General features: G+C 40.7%; 1 protein-coding gene across 2 annotated transcripts; it reads left to right on the top strand.

Moving 5' to 3' along the window:
* Window positions 1-6,506: 6,506 nt before the first annotated feature.
* Window positions 6,507-19,956, top strand: LOC116261445 (carbonic anhydrase 2-like). 2 transcript variants are annotated; one of them, XM_031640197.2, is made up of 9 exons: window positions 6,507-6,768; window positions 13,004-13,062; window positions 14,587-14,739; window positions 14,829-14,877; window positions 16,151-16,267; window positions 17,050-17,103; window positions 18,315-18,400; window positions 19,136-19,241; window positions 19,636-19,956. In XM_031640197.2, exons 1-9 carry the CDS (start codon window positions 6,544-6,546, stop codon window positions 19,819-19,821), a joined length of 1,035 nt encoding a protein of 344 aa, XP_031496057.1. In that variant the 5' UTR covers window positions 6,507-6,543; the 3' UTR covers window positions 19,822-19,956. The 2 variants fall into 2 exon arrangements, with proteins under 2 accessions (XP_031496057.1, XP_031496059.1); XM_031640199.2 differs by lacking the exon at window positions 6,507-6,768 and adding an exon at window positions 12,453-12,535.
* The last annotated feature ends 1,745 nt before the right edge of the window (window positions 19,957-21,701 follow it).

The following is a 21,701-nucleotide window of genomic DNA, read 5'->3' as shown; positions in this document are numbered from 1 at the left end:
AATATTTCACTTTTTTTTGTATTGGTTCCTGCATCCTCCGATCCTCCACCTATATTTTTCTCAGAGCCTCCATGATAGGAATCTAAAGCACCAATATGTGAAATCAAAGGGTAACTTTTCAAAGTACAAAACATGGACTCGGAACTACCAGAACGAAATTTTAGTGCTTCATTTATCAAATCACTTGCTTACACAGACTACAAGATCTTCAAAACAATGTGTTAGATAGAACGTTGTGTTTCTTACACCAGTAACAATCTCTAACAACAAGACTCCAAAGCTGAAAATATCTGATTTAGTAGGGAATCGACCTTCGAGAGCACAGTCAAGTAACATATATCTACTGCACGAACCAGAAGCTCAATGAATAAATAGCACAAACCTTATGGTCTGGAAAGTTGGTGGCATCTTTGAATAACTCGACTGCCACAACCAATTATCCAATATGATGTACCCTTAATCATATCAGCTCGTTTGGATATTCACATACTCAGATTTGAATTTGGGTTCCAGTACAAATGAAGAAAGGTCATATCCAAATATAAAATCTGACTTCACAATCGAAATCTGACCCAAATCCATTTTTTACGTCCATATCCAAGTCCAAATTCAAATTTTGATCAAATCCGGCCGATTTTAAAAAGTAAGAGCATTGGATATATGGTACGTAATTAAAATGAAATCGTAACTGAATCCAAATCTGTATCCAATCGGATATTTATGTATATCCAAATCTGACCAGATGTCATTGCTTAAATCTGCATACGATCCAATTTCTTTATTGGACAACAAACCTTTTTTAGTATCCAATTTTTTCGAAGCGATTTTGATTAGATAACTGATCCAAATCGGATGTAGTGACATTAAGTAAACATGATAAAAAACTTATTATGTCCCAATGCTTCTGCTTGTAGAACACTATGTTTGTTATATTTCAAGAAGCGTTGCCATTCAAAAATCAGATATTTTAGCATTCATACCATCATCTAACAAGCCCTTGTTTAAAACCCTTAGCCCAAACACAAAAGGCCTCTTTCTATTCCTACAATGATCTTTAAGGCATGTCACTCAGTCCAGCTAGGGCTGCACACAAGCGGAGTTAAACCTGAGTTTGGCCAGCTCGAGCTCGACTTGTCTCAAAAAACTCGAGCTTGGACTCAGCTTAAACTCAACTCGAGCTTCACTAGACTACACAAAATTGAGCTCAATTTCAACTCGTTTAACCCATTTAACTCGTTTAATCGTTAACTCATTTAGCGTTAACTCGTTTAACTCATGTAACTTGTGGAACCGGTTTTGGCAATATTATATAGAATGCCGATTTGCGAGTTCAGTCGAGTATAAAGGAGTTGAGTTCCTGAAACTCGAACTCGACTCGTTTATCATTTCGAGCATCTTTGTAAGCTCCAACTCGGCTCATTTATAAACGAGTCAAGCACAAACAAAATTTTTTCGAGCGAGTTCAAGTTGAGCCCAAGTTGGCTCGGCTCATTATGCAGCCCTAAGTCCAGCCTATCCTACCTGATGCATCCTGTTGATCGTAAACACATGTACGTGTTTACCAAGGCGCCACGAAGGGAATATCTTCTTGAAAGAACGTCGATTTCAATGGTTTAAGTATTAGTATGTCAAACATATTGTGATCATAGGTCACTAGCAAGAGGAATTTAGGGCAAACAAAAATATTATTCAATAACCAGAACATTCTAACGAGGAATGAAATGACGTGAAAATATAGACAATCAAGTTAACGTGACAACACAAAATCAGGATAAATACAGTTGAAAGTAGAGAAACTATAAGGTAACTTAACCAAACGGAAAATTATCTAGGCTTTAATGATGAGTCACATATTTATAGACAAGTATTTTCTCTTCTTCTTGGTAGCAACAACCAAGCATCGTTTCCAAGCTCATATAGACGCTTGTCTTGCTGAGTGATCTATAAATCATTGAGGGAGGGAAAACTTCAGGGGTTGCTCAAATGAAACTCTAAGTTAAAATTTTCTTGAAAAATTCTCTTGTTCAGCCCCCGACGAGCAAACATTAAGGACTTTTATCCCCAAGGGAATTGGCAAATCGGGCGGGGCAAAGACTGGTAGGCAGCCAATCTCTATTTTGAATCCCCTATGCGCCAACTCCTTGTGCTGCAAAAAGAAAGCACCGATAAGCAAGCTGAAGTATAGCATGAACATTTTCTCGAGACACCAAAAGCAGCCCTGAATCCTAACAGAATGAGGTGAAGGGTGGGGGCATTGGCTCTCTGTTGGGTGGTAGAATGAAATGCTCCACTTATTTTCTCAACATATATATATATATTCGTCAGCCCAAAAAAGAAAAAAAAGGAAAATGACAAACCTTCATCCCAAACCTGACCTGTTTGCTACCTAATAAGTATGAGCTTGAACTTATGAAGGACCCATTACCATTCATCATAAGGTGTATTATATGTGCACCACATGCCATGTGCATGTTGAACATGGCATTCGCATCCCACTCCACTCACACGCTTCTTATGGAAAGATAGGACATGCCATGGTAGTGAATCACAGGCATACCCATGCATGATCCAACATGCATCATGCTGCATGTGTTTTATGGATGGATCTCGTTGCCGTCTACATCCTTCCTATATCTTTAGAGCGTGTTTGTTTGATAGACTCGAATTCTAAATCCCAGGCTAATCAACGATCTGCTTATATATTGATGAAAATGACTAGCTTTTTAAAATCTCTATTACATTGAAAAATCGTGGATCTGAGATCTGACACGCAAACCTGAGACTGGCCGGCCGGGTGTGGTCAATTTTGAACGAGAAGAATAAAGAAATGGGCCTGACCGAAGGAGTGAACCAGATGAAGTGGGGAAGGAATCGGATCAGTGGACCAACGGCCGTAACTGCAGCGTGTGGCCGGTTCGCGTCCGCCAAATTAAAGGGGACCAGATGGATCTGTCGGCCCAATTCCATACTTATGGGGAATGGCCCCCATAAAATCTATTTCTCTCTCATTCTCAGGTAGACCTCCATCTACGGCTTTACACCAGCCGAGTCGAGCTCGAGTTTGGTCAGCTCGACTCGACACGACTCATATGTTGTTCGGCTCGAGCTCACTCGACCTGTACATGATCAGCTCAAACTTGACTCATGTACGCTTGTTTACTAATTTCCCATTTGACCTGTTCTTTTTCCTTGGTCTTAAGTTTGAAAATTACCAAAAAAACAAAAAAAACTGTTTGTTTATAAGCTCCAATTTTCAATTAAGTTCTAGCTGACTGGTTCAAAATGAGTCGAGCTTAACTGGAGCAAATTCAAGTGGCTCATATTGTTGTATAGCCCTTTCCTCAGCCCCTTGCAATCCCTCATCTCTCAGAGGAGGACTGCTGTTGTTCCCTTCCCCTCCCCCGATCTACATATATATATATATATATATATATATATCCCACACAGTTTAGGTTCTTCTAATTAAGAAGTTTTCTAACAAAATACAAACATTCTCATAATATTTATAGATTTCCCTCATCCCATTGCCAGCCGGCTGCATTCACCCCTTGCCTCCATCCACCATGGTCCAACGGCCAAGAATTTCAATGGATCTAATTTGAATAAGATATTATATCTGTTTTTTTGGATATTCACATATTTTCGATTTATAAACAAAGAAAAATTCTATCCAAATCTGAATCTAAAATCCAATCTCACAATCTGAATTTTGATTCCAATCCATTTTTTACATTACATTAGTAAGTTAAACCCTTAAAACTTTTAAAAGAATTTCTTCGACAATCGATTTTCAAAGAATAATTGCACGAAATTTGGGCAATTACAATTCACACTTGAAGCAAAATAAAAAATAAAAAGAAATACGATTGTCATTAAATGAATTATCTATTAAATAATATGTATAATGTTGGAATTGTTTATTGGCGAAAGTCCACTGTCTATCCATGAGTCATCCGATCTGGTCTTGTCGCTCTCCAAATTGGATTATTTAATCATTAAGATGTCTGTTCGGACATAAATGGGTCAGATCTGGGAGTGCAATTAATATATTTAAGGTGCGATTCGGTCGAAATCCAGCCACAACACAAAAAAGATGAAAAGAAATAAGATGACGAAACCTTCATACCAAACCTGACCGGTTTGCCACCAAAGTCAGACGCTGCAGCTCTAACTCATGGCGGACCAGTTGATGTTATCGTTACCATTACGAAGTAGGGATGTATAATGAGTGGATCAACTCGAGCTTGACCCAAACTCGCTAGGTTGAACTTGACTTGAGTTCGACTTATTTATAAAGGAGTTGAACTTGAACTCATAAATGAGTTGAGTTGGAGGTATATGAAATCGACTCGATTAAACTCGTTTAATCTACGTTTTTTTTCTCTTTTTTTTTGGTAATTTCTGAACTTAAAACCAAGGAAAAAGATCGAGTCAAATGGGGAGTAAGGAAACAAGCTTAAACGAGTACTCGAACTTGAGCCAAGACTCAGTCTATCGAGTTGAGTTCGAGCTGTACAAGTTGAGCTCCAGCCAAGCAATATATAAGAAGCATTATATGTAAACTACATGGAATTTGTACATGACATTTAAAACCCATTCCAGGCCCATCACCCTCTTTATGCAAACAAAGCACATGCTATTACCTATGTTATGTCAGTGGTTTTGGATTTGGGTTAGATATCTGACTGAACTATTACCTGAAAGAAAATAATTTAGCATCTGATGAAGAAAGTGGATCAGATTTCGATTTAGAAGACGACATCTGACGGGATTTGGGTTTAGATTCAGTTTTAATTAAACATCGGTTTGAATTCGGTTCCAGATTCGGATTTAGTCTTAAATAGTCTGATTCAGCTTCAGATTTAAGTTAAATTTTAAACAAATATCCAATATCCAGTATTCGCTTTTAGATCCAAACTTAACATATCATAATGGGATTTGTATTCAGAGATCCATTATTATAACAACCCGACCCACTCCTAAACTCGGGCCCTAACAATTTTAGCTCCAGCCCTGCAAAAGACTACTCATTAATGACCCCCTTTATAAACCCTAGAAGATTCTTCACAATCTTCGATACAAGACTAAACATTTGAGGTGTTACAATTATGATAAACTAAGAAGAACTAAAATCCGACTGCATATCCTAATCATTTGAGGTTGGTCGAGAGGTAAAAAAGCCTCACTCCGTTTCTCCATGTCTCAGGGTCAAGAGCTGCTTTGGGGCCGTCTACATCTCCATCTATCAAACACCGAACTGCACCAGTGCATTATTTGTGGGTCAGGTTGCGCCGATATCGGCGTGCTTACAAGTGTCATCTTGTGGGACCCACGTCATATCCTTAACCATTGGCAAAGAAATGGGCCTGACCGAACGAGTGAACCAGAAAGGATGGCATTGGATCGGGTTGGTGTGGGAGCAGCTGGGGCAGGGATCAGTGGACCAACGGTCCCAACTGCAGGGTGTGGAGGATGTGGGCCGGTTGCATCCGCCAAATTAGTAGGGACCAGATGGATCTGTCCCTGTAACCAGGGCCAATTCCAAGCTTATGGGGGATGTCCCCCATAAATTCATTACGACCAAACTTTTCTTCCTTTTTGTTCCTTTAATTTTTGTAATGAAAAGTTGAAAGCCAAATCCAACTAATCTTTAAAAAACAAGATGTTGGCCAAAAGAAAACCAAAAAAAAAAAATTGTTTAAACTTCTGAACTAGAGTTCTATCGGAAAAAGTTAGTTGGTATCGAGTATATTATATATGAATCTAATTATCGGGAAAGACTAGACCCCACATGAATATATATGTGCATGTGTGCATCTTTAACCACAACTTTGTAGCTCACAATGAGAGAAAGATTAGATTGCTTTTATAGACTTGTTAAACCAGTAGACCCCTCGGGTGCATGTTCATTATACGCAGTACGTGTTGTTCTTGGGTTCACTTGATTTCCTGATCACAAAGAGAGGCCATGCTACGAAGAACATCGTCTTCTCAACCACCCTCTTTATAAGTCCACCAACGTTTCTCACAATCTTAAATACTCGACTAAAACTTTTAAAATGGACGTCACATTTTCTTGAACAAGAACTATAACGCTTTTTGGCAACATGTCTTTTAAAGATATACAATTCAAAATTACAGAGATTGTTCTTCTTCTTAGCATGCAGACACTGTCAAAGTTACGTGCATCTGCAACTCCGGCAGTGCCGAGACTTCACGCTTTTTTCATATAATCATGGCATGCAGTTTTTTTTAACTCCTGTGCAGTCGTAAATTGTGCTGATCTTGTATGGCTAGAAGGACCAAGGGTTGAAAATATCAAGGCAGGGGGAGATCGACGGCAATGGAAGGGCCTGGAAGAGCATCTCCAATAACGACCATACAATTCGGGGCAGAGACGATGAGTGGCTATAGTCTTTCGATCTCAAGCGTTGCGATCATCGCCCAAAAGCGAAGTGGGGTCACCGTTCCTCGCCCGCCTTATCTCCTGATCTTCCCCGCTGCCAACAAATAGCCGGCAGCCTCGCAGTCCCAACTTGCAAAATGTCGACCAGCTCTTGGGTTCAGGGACTGAGCCTTGCCGGCGCGGCTGCTTCTGCTTCCTCCCTCCCCAAGAAGGCCCTTCTCTCTTCCCCCTCTTCCCTCTTCTCCCACCTTGTCTGCCGGGCCAACTCTCCTTCTCCCGCACCCTCTTCCCCCAACTTCCCCCGCCTCATTAGGACCAGCCCTGTCTATGCTGCTCCCTCCCCCGTCATTAACCCTCCACTGGTAATCTCTCTCTCTCTCCCTCTCTTCATGTATATATCTCTATCTATATCTATATGATTCTGCCAATGGGCTTCATTTTTGTTTAATATTGAGTTGGTATACGTCAGACATTAAAGATGAGCCTTTTGTCGATCCGAGGTCCGTTTATTATTTAAAATTCGGATGCCATTTGGAGTTTCTGCAACTTGTCCACAAAAGTAGGAGTTGAACTACGTACCAGCTTCTTTTGGTTATTGACTTTACGTGCTTGTCAGCTGCATCTTGCAGCACCATCCGCGCATGTGCAAATGCAATGAATCCTCCATCTCATTATTATATATATATATATATATGGTTATTCTATTCATCCAATATAGGTACTTGACTACTGTAAAAATTTAAACCATTAATTCTCGTCACCTGTGAATGAATTTTCCGAGAAATTAAAGCAGGTTCATGAACGCGCTTGAATTCCGACGTCGGCAATGGATATGAACAGTCGTTTTATTTCGATTCGAGGTGGAACGGGTGACATTTAGATAAGAGAGAAATTCATCACACGGTTTCAACTTCCTCATGATCCGATTTGCTTCCTTCTGCTGTTGGTCATGCGCAGACGTAAGTGATGTTTCTTGAAGGGAAGGTTTATCAGAGGAATATGATTGAGAGTTGATATTTAGATACTAACTCCTCAAGTAAAGCACTAGGAAATGCATGATGTGGTTGATTTACCCTCTTTTTCCTTAATTCCTCCGCCATTTGTGCAATTTCAAGTCCAAAATACTTCACTGTTTATTTGACATACGAAAGGAAAGATTCAAAGTCTACCACCGCATATTCTTAGCAAGCAAAGATTCAGCCACTGTTGATTACATCAGTGAAACAAGAAGCCAAGGCTCCCCTTAACAGGATCTATCTAAAGCTACATCGGCTTGCAGAGAGAGTTGACGCTCATGAGAATCACTCAAACTAGAATTATTGGTCTACCAGTCACAGGTCCAACAAGCTACACCAAATTATGAACTCCCTGCGGCCATTACTGTTTACTTTAAGAGGTCCCCTGACAATTTGGCTTGTTGTTTAGGAATGTCAGCGTACTGTTGTAAGTTACAACAGCAGTGGCCAATTGCCTACACAGACCTAGAAAAAATTGCTTACTTTCACGTTGGTTCTTCAGGATAATTTTTCTCATTTACATAAAAATTTAAGACTTTAAATAACTACTGCCCATTAGCCAGAATTCAGGCACAACTACTTGGCGATCTCATCACTTCAGTTCATTCCGAGCAGACCATGGAAATGGCCAGTGGGGGAATTAATAGAGTTATCTATGAATGGCGTGGAGACAAAGACCTTAAGACCATAAGTCCCAATCTTGCCAGCCCGCAATGTAGACTTGCTCATTGTGTTGTCCTCCATAGATGCTTTGGTTACCACCCATCTGCGCTTTACCTTTAGGAGTAGGCCCATTAAGTGGTCCGGTCATAACTCAAGGAAAGCTGAATTTAAATCAGTACTTTAAGATAATCACGTCCCAATAGTGATTATATATATATATATATATATATATATATATATATAGAGAGAGAGAGAGAGAGAGAGAGAGAGAGAGTAAATTTCTTTTATATAATCATTAGGCATTTCACAAGCCAAAAGAATATATACCTGCCATCATGCATAAAACAAAACAGTTCTTTTCCACAAGAAGTTGGAGTTTGAATTTTGCATTTCTTCCTTAGCTATTGCAGCAAGCTTTCTGTTTTCAATCCATCTTAATAAAAAGCGAAAGAACACTCATTTTGTACATGTAGAACTTCAAATTTTCGTACCAGCACAAAACAATGACCCAACTATGAGGATACATATAAATATCTCAAAACATATAAGATTTTAACATTAATTTCATGGATCTCTCTGTATTCTTTTGTGTTATATACATATACATATATACGTATGTAGTATATATTTGTGATAATCATCATTGATTTTATGCTTTTTAGTTTTCCAAGCTGCTAAGAACAGCATGGCTTACACTCTTATGAAAGCTAAGCTAACGATGGCTCCATTCATCTGGTAGGAGCCACTTGTGCCCGTCACTGAGTCCGAGCTTGGTTGTAGTTTCCAGTGAGTAGAGGGGTTTTTACCAATCCAAAGCCTGACAATGTGGGTCTGTTGCTGTGGTTCCCTTAGCCCAAACAAGAAGAAGGTAGTCCCCATTAACTTTCTGATTAATTTTGCTAATCGCGGTTTGCCGCGTGCTTCGTGCTAACCAAGGTGGCATATTGGAGCTGCCATTTTCATGGCTGCATGTTGGTCATATTAACACAGTGACCTCATCTTTATCCCTTTTTCTGCTGCCTTCAAGATTGCTCAAGATTTTGTCCTTGCCTTCAAGAACACTTCAGTGATCAGCTTAATATATATATATAATCCTTTTGTGGAAGTTTGCCAAAGTGGGTAGGCCTTGCTTTCATAAATTTTCCACTTATAAATGAAATCCCAACACTTATGATAAAAAATGAGTTCCTTCCTCCAAAATCTTGTCTATCATTCTTTTGATCTCTCCTTTTGAAGCTCACGAGATCCTAGCAGATGACAAAATCGAGGCCTATTATTCAAATCTTTGGGAGTAATAATTGATTATTAATTTACAATCAGAATAGCTAGAAAGTTGGTGTGCTTCATTTCCCGGCACAGGTATTATTAATAATCCAGTTACGTGCATCGCTTATCGATTAGTATTCTAGCTTGGGGCTAGATAGTTATAAATATTTTTTTTCCTTTTTCCTTCTATCTCTTCATTTTAGTGCTGTTATTGAGTCCTTTTTAAGGGCTAATAATGACAAGAAAACTTTGCATTAATACATGGTTGTGACAGCAGTGCTTGAGAAAGGATTTTTTTTTTTTCTTTTTGAAAGTTAACTTGGCTTGGACAAGACATTCATTTGAATCCAACTTAGCTTCATGGAAAATTGTTTTGGATTATTAGACTGCATGATGTATATTCATTTTGGATGTGTTTCTTTTATCCGAAAACAATTATTTTTATTTTTACGTGGTTATTATTGGACATGCATTTACACAAATCACAAAAGTACCACTTACTGTATCTGCTTGGACCCTGTCCTAGCATTGCAATGACTGGACAGGCTGGCCTGCTCATCTTAGTCTAAGAGAACATATCTCCGGCATGTGATCTTACTCCGCCGCCGGCGGGCGCGGCTTAATGACTCAACTTATTGGAGCTTTGCTCATGCTCGATTCATCCGACTTGAGATTGAACTCAGATTCACCCGATTCTTGATCGATCAAAGCTTTAAAATTAAGCTTAAGAGCTTCAGCGCTTACTAATGTTCCGCTCATGTTCGATTCACTCTGATGGTATCTTACATGTAGAGGGACGAAGTTAACTTGACTGAGCTCCGAGCGGGTCTTGACCCACCCGGCTACCGCGCTGCCGGCGAGATGGCAATATGGAAATTTACCTAGAACTCTTGCCGTGTTTGGAAACTCCCTAGAAGCGAAGGCGCTCCCTGGTTTCGGCGCGGTTAACGGACGCGTTGCCACCGTAAAGGACGCAGACGACGGCTTTGACCACCGAACCTGAAAAATATTTCTTTATTGCCATAAGCAATGATTTAATGGTACCGTCGCGCCGCCCATGCATGGGTGCGCCGGCCAAGGACGGAGGACCCTGCGCTCTTCCGATACCAACCCCGGCCAACGGCGACGGAGATTGTGCGGTTGCGGCCTGCACGATCGATCGAGCCTCGATCGGACCCTTCCCTGGACGAACCCGGTCTAGTTGCAGCCTCCCCCTTGCCAACTACTTTTTCACGAGATTGAGTTCATGGCATACCATGCCTATGCTCTGGGGATGGTTACTTAGATTCCAGGAGATCATACACGATTATTGAATGTCTCAGATCCGAGGATTTAAGGTCAGACTACTCGTCTCTCTCAAGTCGGGTCTCAAATATGAGGATTTAGGCGCATGTTTAGAATCATAATCTTCGTTGTTACATGGTAGTGCAATTTTGGTAGTGAAATTTAGCGTTTGTTTACTATGTGGCCGCGGCATAAAAGAGATCTCATATAGTCCTTAATTATGTGATCTGAGGCTGTTAAACATCTTTTTCTTAACCGATACTGTTACGTATAAGAACAAAAAATATAAACTCTTTACTGTCTTGTTCTTAACCAATATGAATGCATAGCACGTCTTAATTGCGTGTTTAGGGTTTCATTTGACTAATATTAGATGGTCGATGTCTAATCATTGTTATAAGCTACATTTCTAGGAATCTCACAAAGAATGGCTCTTTATGTATTTATTCTTATCGCTTGCGTTTGAAGATGTCAAGTGGAGACACGTCTGGAACTCAACCGATAGAGTGCTTAGAAATTTTGGCTTTATTTTTCGGGAACAGTGCGTGTTTGGAATAAACGGAGTCACTTTCTTCATGGTTTGGTCGTTATTGACTCAAACGATGCAACCAAATTCCAACTCTTTCAGAGAACACAGGACTAAGTTTTATCGTTTTCTTGATGGTCAAAAACCAACAAACCTGGGTGCTTTGCTTGCTCAAGTTTGAGAGGTCAACGAGTTACGTAGGTCTATATGGGCAGCCAAAGAGATGCCCAATTTACTAGCCAATTTTGAACCATTGGTCCTCTTAGGGGGTCCTTAGTGGTCTCGCATCTCGTCTACCTTGATATTCTTGTGACTTCGGTTTTAAACTTTGAAATCTGACCTTTTCTCATTTATGTTTCATCACAATCGATTTTAGGCTACACCTTTTCTTAATGATATTTAAAACTTGGATGGAATTCAACTTTTGTTTTCAAATATTTGTTCAACTCTTGAAGCATCAACGTTATATATATATATATATATATATATATATGTGTGGAGAGATTTCTAATTACAATACACATAAATACAAATTGTTTTATGCTATAACTATAAATGATAGCCCAGAACTTAAATATACAATTGATGGGAACCAAAATCTAGATAGAAAAAACAGTCAACCAAGCTTTAAGGATGCATTTGATAGGAACTGTTTTTCAAAAGGTAAGAAGTGGCTCCTTCTTAAAACAGACTCCTTTTTTTTCTTCTTTTTCATGCAAAATTTCGCCTTGGAGCTCCAAATAAGTCGAGTTTCACTCATTCAGTACACCTTGATTCTTTTCCGAAGTTATCAAACACTATTTTCTTGCATGCAGAAGTAGCATTGCCATTAAAATCTCCATCTCCATGTCCAAGGCCGAAGCATCCCCCCAACCACGCCGCTCTAGGCCAATTGAAGAATCGAGCTCCACCCTATATGGTGGTTCAAGAGCATAGCATCCACAGGAATAAAAATAAAAATATGTTAATGTGAGCAGGCTGTAGTTAGAAGAAAATCGAAAGGCATCTTTGGATAAAGATGTGAATCCACTTGTGGAGAGAATGAAGGATCTGGACCCTGTACTTAAATGCCGGGTCCGTTGGATAGGGCTGGGACGTAGGTTAGAGGGAGGGGAGAAGAGAACAAAGGTGTCTCCACTTCTGTGGATTGGATCTGGACATAGGTGGGGACCCGATTGGATCAAGAGTCGAGCGCGTTGGCGGTTAACCGTGGTTAAGTCGACGCGGGAACGGAGAAGGGTTAGTAGGGGAAACCATGGTTAAGGGGAGGGGGCTCCACTGCAGTATATACATGGGATCACCGTCCCTTCCTTCTCCCCCACTAATCCCACCATCTCTCTCTCTCTCTCTCTCTCAACCGCGATCAAGCAGAAGGTGAGGACGAAGGAAACGCCGTTCCTCTCTCTCTCTCTCGATCGATCGATCGCTCGCTCGCTCGCTTAGCTCGCTTAGAGCAAGCTGCACTTTTTGAATTTTACAGTCCGGTTGTTTCTGGATGGAAAGATTTGATGCTCGATTCCGGATAAGAAACTGCCAGCCTTAGCCTTCTCTCTTTCTTTCTTTTTTCGGTGAATTTTTTGGAGAGGGAATCGGCGTTCTGATTCTGAATTTAGTGTCGTCTATCTTCTCTTCAAACTGACGATTTTTCTTCAAAATTTTGGCCCGGGGAATGGGCTACTTTTGTTGCCGACGGCGACGCTCAAATGTAGAATCCGGTTCCCGTTCCCTGAGCAAAATATCGGGGCCTGGAAACGCTGTTACCGTGCTCAGTTACTTGCATATGCTGTTGATTATCCGTGATCCGCTTGAGGCTTAACCGTATTTTGCCTTTGGTTGACGCAGAGCGAAGAAATGGCGAAGGAATACGAGGAAGCCATTGCTGGACTGAACAAGCTCCTGAGGTAAACCTTGAAGCCGATGCTTATTTTCCCTACTCTGTCTGACGGCGGGCGATCATCACTGCCGGTCACCGTCATCCGGTCTTTGCACACCGTCGACCATTTTCTGGCCCTTTTTTTTTTTTTTTTTTTGAACCGAGACGGAGACGCTTAACGGGCGCACGGCCTCTGAGGAAGGGGAATTGCCTTTTTCCTTTCCTTTTTGGCTGAAACCTGATCGTTGAGGGCGCCCATTTCTACCAAGCGGGCGTTTTCATGCGCCTGTTGTTGTGTTCTGTGTTTCTCATTTGTTGGAGGTATCTTCCTGGTCCACTAAGGCTAAGGAGATTTCTCAATTATATTTTTTTAATTAAAGTTTTATTTTTTCATATCTTCCTGAACTTTTTTCCAGAGCACCAGGGAGACTTTTCAGTCAGATTGCATTCTATTGTAGCAGGGGTTCTTTCTCGTTTTAAAATAAATAAATAAATAAATAAAAATCTACCGATTGCAAAAAATTAAACAGGCAGAATTCACCGGGAATGCACCAATGCCTTCGTCCGGCGATAAGAGTTCCATTCTCGCACCCATTGGGGAGATTTGCAACTAACCTCCTCGAGGGGACGCGGCTGTCCATTCTGGGAGAACGGCATCTCCCTGTTTCTGGTCGGATGGTTTTTGTATCATCCTCCCAAGTCATTGACGTACATTATTGACTTGTGTTGGGAGGAGAACGTAGTTATCTCAATGTTTGAAGGGTTTTTTAGTCAACATCCGCTCCCGGGTGGAATGGGGCCCCATATTTTAGTCGTGGACGTCGGGTAACAGCCAAGTTCTGGCAGCATGACATTCTTGCAAAATTACTTTTACGTCCCCACGCTTTATCGGCGAAACCTATGGCGTCGATATTAAATACAACGACCCCCCATGCCTGATGCCTCTGGCTGGCCCTCTAAAGATGGACATGAGACATCCGTTTCTTCTTCAATTATAACCGTCAGCCTTTTCGATAAAAAAGTGTTAAAACAGATAGCAGGTGGAGATGAGTGGTAAAAGAGATAATACTGTTGGACTAAACCCACACATTTCGCCAAAGAAAATTATGTGGTTCATGTGGCTCGTTGACAAACTTCAACATCAATCACTTGCTATGCATTCAAGACGTCACAGTCGCACCTTTACTCCTCCATTATTCATTACTCTCAACTTTTTCACAGTGTTTTGTCTTAGTGGTAGCAGAGAGACCGAGTCTTACCTGGATAGTACATTTTCATTTATCTTGGGATAGAAATGGTCGTAGAGAATCTTACTTAGCTAAGACAGTCTTGCATTCATATTTATTTGTCTAGAGGAAAGACGGACAGAGTCGTCTTGGTTATGGACCACTCGCCCATGGTGAAAGTGGGCTATAATTTATCTCTAGAAAATAACTGCACAACGAACTATTTCAAAGAACGATACTGGCCATCGCTTTTGCTTAAGAGAGGCACTTGTGGTGTTCTGAGTCTAATAATTATAATGCTGTTGGCCATTGTTTGGGGGTTCCAGCCAATCGAAGGGCCTGGAGCCAGTGGCTGCGCAGAAGATCGAGGAGATCACCAGTCAACTGCAACAACACGCGGGCCCCGCGGTTGCTTCCACGGGAAACCTATTGGACAAACTCGAGCAGGGCTTCAATTACTTCAAGAACGAGATTTACCAGTTAAGCAATGTTGCTTTTCTTTCCGTCTTCGTCTCTGGAAAGGTTAATAATTGATTTACTTACAGTAATCATGTGATAATCTTGGCAGGAATAAGCCGGAGCTCTTTGGCGAACTTTCCAAGGGACAGAGCCCCCCGGTAAGAAACAAGTGGGAAAAATGTTTTAAAACAATAATAAAGAAACCCGACCGAGTCCTTATTGGTCACCGACTCATCCTCAAGTCTTTACCTGATCAGGTCAACCCCTTTCCAGTACATGACCACTTGGGGAGCCCCCATAAAGCATCTATGGACATGACTGCAGTTCAGTCAATAATTTATTTTGCTCTTCTTTTGTGTCCGCTCCGAGACAGTTCAAAATCTGCTGGCCGCATCCCCTCGCAGACATCGGTTGGCTCTTAAAAAGATGCAGGCAAATGGAGGAACATAGTTTCAGAAAAAACCGTGCTGGGGTGGCCATTTCTTCCTTTCTGCTGGGATTTCTCAGAACCCATGTGGAATGATGAGTTGGTGCGTTCTTCCCACGTGAACCGGAGGATCCCATCCTTCAGTGCCCCATTCACTAGTTTGGTGTGTTTTAACTTAGCACAGTTGCGTCCTATTTTATGTCATACCAATGTGCTGAATTTGGATAGATTATAGCATGAAGCTACACCACGGCCTCGTTGATGACTTGATGGGAGAGCTCAAGTTTTCACGAGAACCCATTCAGCAGTCTCTTTTTTTTTTCCTAGTGGATGGTTACAATCTCTTTGTTTTATATATAATGGTGGATCCCTTCAAGAGATAAAATCTTTTACACAGGAACCGTTGCCCGTTCAGTCACAACGTTGAGTTATTAACGTAAAAAGATTGTTACACACGTCACCTTTTTGTAATTAACTTTGTTGATTCTTTTATAATCAAAACAATATTTTACAAGATTTCCGCACTTGGGGCGAGGAACTTGGACTTGTGAGCTACTTCAAGAGTTCAATAGCTGAAGAGCGAGATGTCCAACTTTGACACTGAATATATATACTACCGTGATTCAAGGGATTGTTTCGTGGTCGATTTTAAAGTCATGGCTTGGGGCTTTTAATGCTTTCCCTCCTACTGGTAAGGGGTAAAGAGACAATGATGAGGTATCAAAACTTCTTTAACCAATTGAGGGACGTAAGGGTTAGGTATGCGGTATGCCCCGTCTGTGTCCTGATTTGGGGTCCCGGCTCATCCAGGCTTTCTTATCACAAGGAAAGAAAAAGAAGACGGACAGAAAAGATAGGTCTTGCCCGACGAGTCACAATAATTACGGCATCGTATTCGATATATTAAATTTTTTTTTTTCTTGAGATGGTTTTGCTGATTTTTTGTTTCCAATTATTATTCTTTATGGCAACTAATCCAAAAGCGACGGATTGTTCATTTGCAGTACATGGTGTTCGCTTGCTCTGACTCCAGAGTTTGCCCGTCGCACGTGATGCAGTTGCAACCAGGGGAGGCTTTCATGGTCCGCAACATCGCGAACATGGTTCCACCATATGATCAGGTCGGTAGAGAACAAAGCAAAAGAGTTTGGCTAATAATTGGATTGTTGAACCTTTTGTATGATTTAGTCGATAGAACTTTAACTGAAATAGGATAATTGCCTGCCTTGTACCGAGTCTACAAACGAGTAAAACAATTGAAACCGGTGTCGTTTTTCTAGATTCTGCAAAACTGCTTGTGTTTTGGCAGAAAAAATCTGTAACGTGAATGCCTTTACGAAAACTTCAAGAGGATCCAATTATTGGATCTAACATATCAGATGTCGAGTTCAGACCATTTAATTACTTTAACTGAATTAAATGATTTTATACTTCATCTGAATGTTTGAAGGAAATTTTCCCGTAAACATCTTTTTTTAATTGTTGTATTGGAGAACAAAAACTGAATTAAATCCATTTATATGATTTGACCAATTTACTGTACTTTATCGCCCCCTTTGATGTTCACTGTTTTGAATCGCGAACTTTAATTCCAAATCAAACACCCAGCGGTCACGAAGGTAGAAGGTAAAGAAGAGGTGGTAAGACAAGAGTTGTAAAATGTGTTGTGGTGAAGACCTTGGATCAAGCCCTTAAAATTCTAGGCATCGACTTTTATCGCGGTATTGTTCTCATAAAGCACGGGGGTAGGTATCTCATACAGCACGGGGGTAGTTAGTCATCCCGAACTCACCTTGTAGTCTGCTCATTATTGGGTTTCTGGTTATTAAGAGAATAAAAAGATCACTGAACCATCTTTTGCTGTTTCATATTTTACTAACTATAATATATCTGTTGATTCTAGGTGCGATATAGCGGTGTTGGATCAGCAATTGAGTACGCAGTCCTGCATCTAAAGGTCAGTATCTGCCTTTTTGTCACGAGTAGTGTCGGTTTCGGTTTGATGTTTTCATACTTTGGGTGTATTATTTTAAAAAAATTGCTTTCAATTGTCTCTGTTCCAATGGTTTGAAGTATTAGCACTATTAAGCCACTCCACACCTTTTTTAGTTCCGGTGGTTCATGCCTTTCCCAAAAGGGTAGGTAGCTGGCGTCTTTCTTTGCCTCACAAGTTGTAGACCAAGGTGCCTTTTAATTAGGTAAGAGGCCAAAAAAGATCATCATTACTTTTTTGGACAGTAGATTCGTACAGTTTAATCTCCAGGACAGTATTTCTCAGTGAGAGGATTACTTATACAGTTCTTCTCACTGATGCAGTATTCCTCTTCCTCTCAACTCTCTCCCTCTTTGTCGATGCTATTTTACTGTATCTAATTACTTTCAAATTTGGCATTTTTTTTGCATTATTTACTTATTAGATGTTTGTTAACGTAGTGAAATTTTGTTTTTCTATTTAGTATACTTGCCATTTTTAATTTTAATTTTTTTATTATACTACTAATATTATATGATTTATTATTTATTTCTTAAAATTTATATTTTAATGGTCCCAAGCTTACGCTGGCCTGATGATGGGCTTCACGCCTCAATGATTTTAATAATTGTGTTATCTTATCCCTTTCTCGTGGAACCCCAAAAGAATAAATTACGGCAAATTGTTGGAAGTACGTCAACCCGATTGACCCTTTTGTTTGATTCCCGTAGAGCATGAGCAGATGCTTCGAATTGGCAAGATTAGTGTAAATTAATGTCATGACAAGGTTAATCTGGAGTTTGGAAACTGCCAATTTTTCATTTTTTTTGTTTAAATTATCAATGCCTGCAATTATTTTGTCTCCTAGTAAGAATCACAATTATTAAAAATTTTGTTTTGTCTAATTATTGAGACGGTAAATCTGACGCGTCAGAGAGGAAACCCAGTTTTCTCCCTCGTCATGGATTGTGCTAACCATAAGAAGTTAAACGTTGAAAGATGTCTTATCTGCCTTGGATACTTACTCATTGTTTCTAGCGCTATTACTGGATTTGTATCTATGGAAGCATCTCTCCTTTTTCCCCTCTTATACTGTTCCTGACACGTTACTGATTATGAGTTGTCGTCTCTCTTTCTTCAGCTTTGTCAGTTTATGTATTATTTATTTTTGCTTCATTTTTTTCTGCTTGGTGAAGGTCCAAAGCATTGTGGTGGTTGGTCACAGCGCCTGTGGTGGGATCAAGGGCCTCATGTCGCTTAAAGATGACGGCTCCACAAGCACGTACGTCTAGAAAGAAAAGAACGGACAGCAAGGAACACGATAATTTTTTATAGCATTCTGCAGTTTTCCACTTGATTCTGCGAAAGTTGTGGCTTGACCTTTATTTGTTTCTCATCCTCAGACCCTGATTGGGTACTTCCTGGAAAGGACCCAGTACCTTCTACTGTGCCTTTGAATTTTCCAGACAAACATGACTTGACCCCACAGTGTGGAGTCCTCAATAGTCATCTTTCTGCACACAGCATCCATACCTGGGGGCGTGATTGAATTAGCCCGCAGACCTTGCGAAGTTTGGGGTCCGGGTTCAACTGGGTCTTGCTTAGTTCCGATTATAGTGTTCTTGTTGCCCTTACTCCATAGTCAGTAAGCTTCGTCTTGGATATGTGGACTTATAGAAGGATCATTGTGAGATTTGATTATTTGAACGTTTTGATGGTCGATTATGTCGATGGTGCGGCCTGGACGTATGCCTGTGCTCGATCCAGGTCTAGCAAAACTGTGGTCCACTAGCACATTGACTTGCTTTGCAGAAAAAGCCAGTCATTGAGATACCACCTAAAGTTGTGGTACATGTTCCCCTGAATTACTTTTCCCCTTTTTATCTTTGGTCTTCTGGATATGCTTGCACCTAGAGTGGGAGAGTGACCTTTGTTTTGAGATTCCTTCTTGAGTGGGCATGCCACCACTCAGTTTATCCTTATTGATTTATGTGAGTTTCCATTAATGGTTTTGCAGTGACTTTATTGAGGACTGGGTGAAAATATGCCTACCAGCGAGAAACAAAGTGAAGTCTACCTACGGCCACCTGTCTTTTGGAGAACAGTGCTCCAAATGTGAAGTGGTACGTCCTCTTTATCCGAAAGCTTTTCGTATGATCTCATTAAAAGGTCCGTCCTTTTATTTAGCAAATGCATAAGATAGAGCGGACTGGTTTTCTATAACTAGTGAATCAAACGTCCTCCGTTTACCATGAGTGGATGACCTTACGAAGGAATAGAGCGCTTATTATAGACTTTATTAGAAAATGCAAGTGCGGGTAAGGAGACCATAAGAAATTATTAGTTCATGCAATAAGAAATGTCTTGAGATTTGTTAGAAACCATGAATATCTTTAGATTCTTGGCTTGCCAAGCGCTATATAGCAGAGGCATTCTGTGATTATGACGCGAACATGTCGTTATATCCTATTCGAAGTCTAACCCTCGTTCTGCTGATTGCTGTTGAATGTTTTACAGGAAGCGGTGAACGTGTCACTGGGCAACCTGCTGTCTTACCCATTTGTGAGGGAAGGCCTGGCTAACAAGACTCTGTCTCTCTATGGAGGTTACTACAATTTTATCGATGGCTCCCTTGAGTTGTGGGGAGTTAACTATGGGTTCACCCCTGCCAAGAAATTAGAGCCTGCAGTTAGCGCCAGTTGAGCAACTCCGTCTTCTTGAGGATGTCTTATGTACCGCTTATGTGTAACTCCTTCCTTTGCAACCACCCTCTCTTTATCTGCCATCATCAGTAATAATGTTCTATGGCAATAAAGTTCCTTTTCTTTTTCTCCCTCATGCTGCCGATCTCTTGGGTATGTCTCATTTTTGGATAGGGATCTAAATGCTTTGAACCGGATTATCTGCAAAGCACCCGAAAATCCACAAATCTCAAAATGGCAATGTCCTAAGTTCCTAACAATTTGCAATATTTGGAATCATCCATTATTTCTTGTTTGGGTTGGGAATGAGTAAAACATATGTTCGCATGCGTGTATATGATAAATATGGGAGAAATTTGGTCGAAAATGATGGAAACTTTGGTCTAGCAAAAAATGACATAACCCTTGTCCTCAGAAAATGACATAACCCTCATCCTAGGACCACCCTGTTTGCAACGCTAGACGGAAGGCTCATGATTTGAACTCTCTTGCAGAATCCCTCTAATTAAGGCATTGGAAACGGGCCAGCCCGAGGCCCGGCATTGGAGACGGGCCAGCCCTAAAAGGGCCCGGCCAGGCCCATGTGATATCGGGCCTCGGGTCGAAGCCGAGTGCAGACCATAAGTCCAAGTTTTCAACAAAAAATTTATTTAAAAAAATAATAATAAAGTTGTTGTAGGGCTTTTCGGGCTCCTGACAATTACAGTCGCTGGCCTGAGCCCGACCCATTAATTACCGGGCGGGCCTCGGCCCAACAAAAAAAGCCCGAACTGCTTATTTTTAAGGCCCGGGCCAGAGTCAGGCCGGGTACGAGGTACCCGGCGGTGGCCCGGCCCGGTGCCCAGGCTTACCTCGAATGCCCTAGTGATCATCCTTTCACTTGACTAAAAGTTATCCGTCTAGTCAGATACTGGATCTGAAAATTGTCGTTCAATTGCACATAGAGATCATCAAAATAGAACATGAATGCACCTTGGAGTATATCTGAGTTTGATTATCTGAATTCAAAGCTTTCTCTAAAATGGGGTTTAGGCCTTGGTGCCAATAGGTTCATAAGATCTGATTACCGAGCCAAAACCAGAACCATTTGGTCGGATCAGGTAATGAAAATGCATCAGAATCCTTATCGGACTCAGATTTGCTAAACAGTTTCAGTGACTGAATCTGGATTCAAAATCCTATAATTAGGGTCTGACACACAATTATATGTAAAGTTTGGACCTTTGCCTTGTCAGATCTAGATTTGATTCCGGATCTTCAAGTCCAAATCTGAATCCTAATCAGAATACAACTTATAGAGCCCCGAAGGACGTCAAATAATCTTGCAAACAGCGGTACTGATCCATGTCCAAACGAAGAAAATTGGATTTAGTTGAATCTAGGAAACTTTCACATTGGTAATCTCACAAAACTATATCACTCTGATCCGATTAGACTTAATTAGTTTTCTTCCAGAATCCACTTGAACTTCTTCAGTTTGCCACATCCAACCTGTTTACAATCTTATATGGGAGGTGATCAACACAAATCCTCATGTCAAACTTGGTCGTTTAAAAACTATTAACGTGGCAGTTCAAAAGATGAAGTCGCCGGACGAATTTTTCTTCATCCAAGCAATCTAGAGCCGGCCCATCCCCGGAAAACTGCAAACAAGCTGGCCTGATCTAAAAGCAAAGCAATCGAGGTGGAAATTTAGGAATGCTAATACATCTGATTTGGAAAAAAAATTAATATCAGACTAAAAAATTGGATCGTATTCGAATTTAAGAAATAACATCCTATCAAATTCGGATGTACATAACTATCCGATCAAATTCGGATGTACATAACTATCCGATCAGATTCTGATAATTTGGTTCAAAATTTGGAGTCAGATATAAT

Source organism: Nymphaea colorata, chromosome 9 (assembly GCF_008831285.2).
Source record: "Nymphaea colorata isolate Beijing-Zhang1983 chromosome 9, ASM883128v2, whole genome shotgun sequence".
Taxonomy (NCBI): Eukaryota; Viridiplantae; Streptophyta; class Magnoliopsida; order Nymphaeales; family Nymphaeaceae; genus Nymphaea; species Nymphaea colorata.
This window is presented reverse-complemented; position numbering and strand designations above follow the sequence as displayed.

Bases quoted from the DNA above. Each gene is read 5' to 3' on its own strand.
- LOC116261445 (XM_031640197.2), top strand. From the start codon at position 6,544: ATGTCGACCAGCTCTTGGGTTCAGGGACTGAGCCTTGCCGGCGCGGCT. The intron at 6,769-13,003 runs GTAATCTCTCTC...TGGTTGACGCAG, and splicing joins CCGTCATTAACCCTCCACTG to AGCGAAGAAATGGCGAAGGA. The intron at 13,063-14,586 runs GTAAACCTTGAA...TGGGGGTTCCAG, and splicing joins GGACTGAACAAGCTCCTGAG to CCAATCGAAGGGCCTGGAGC.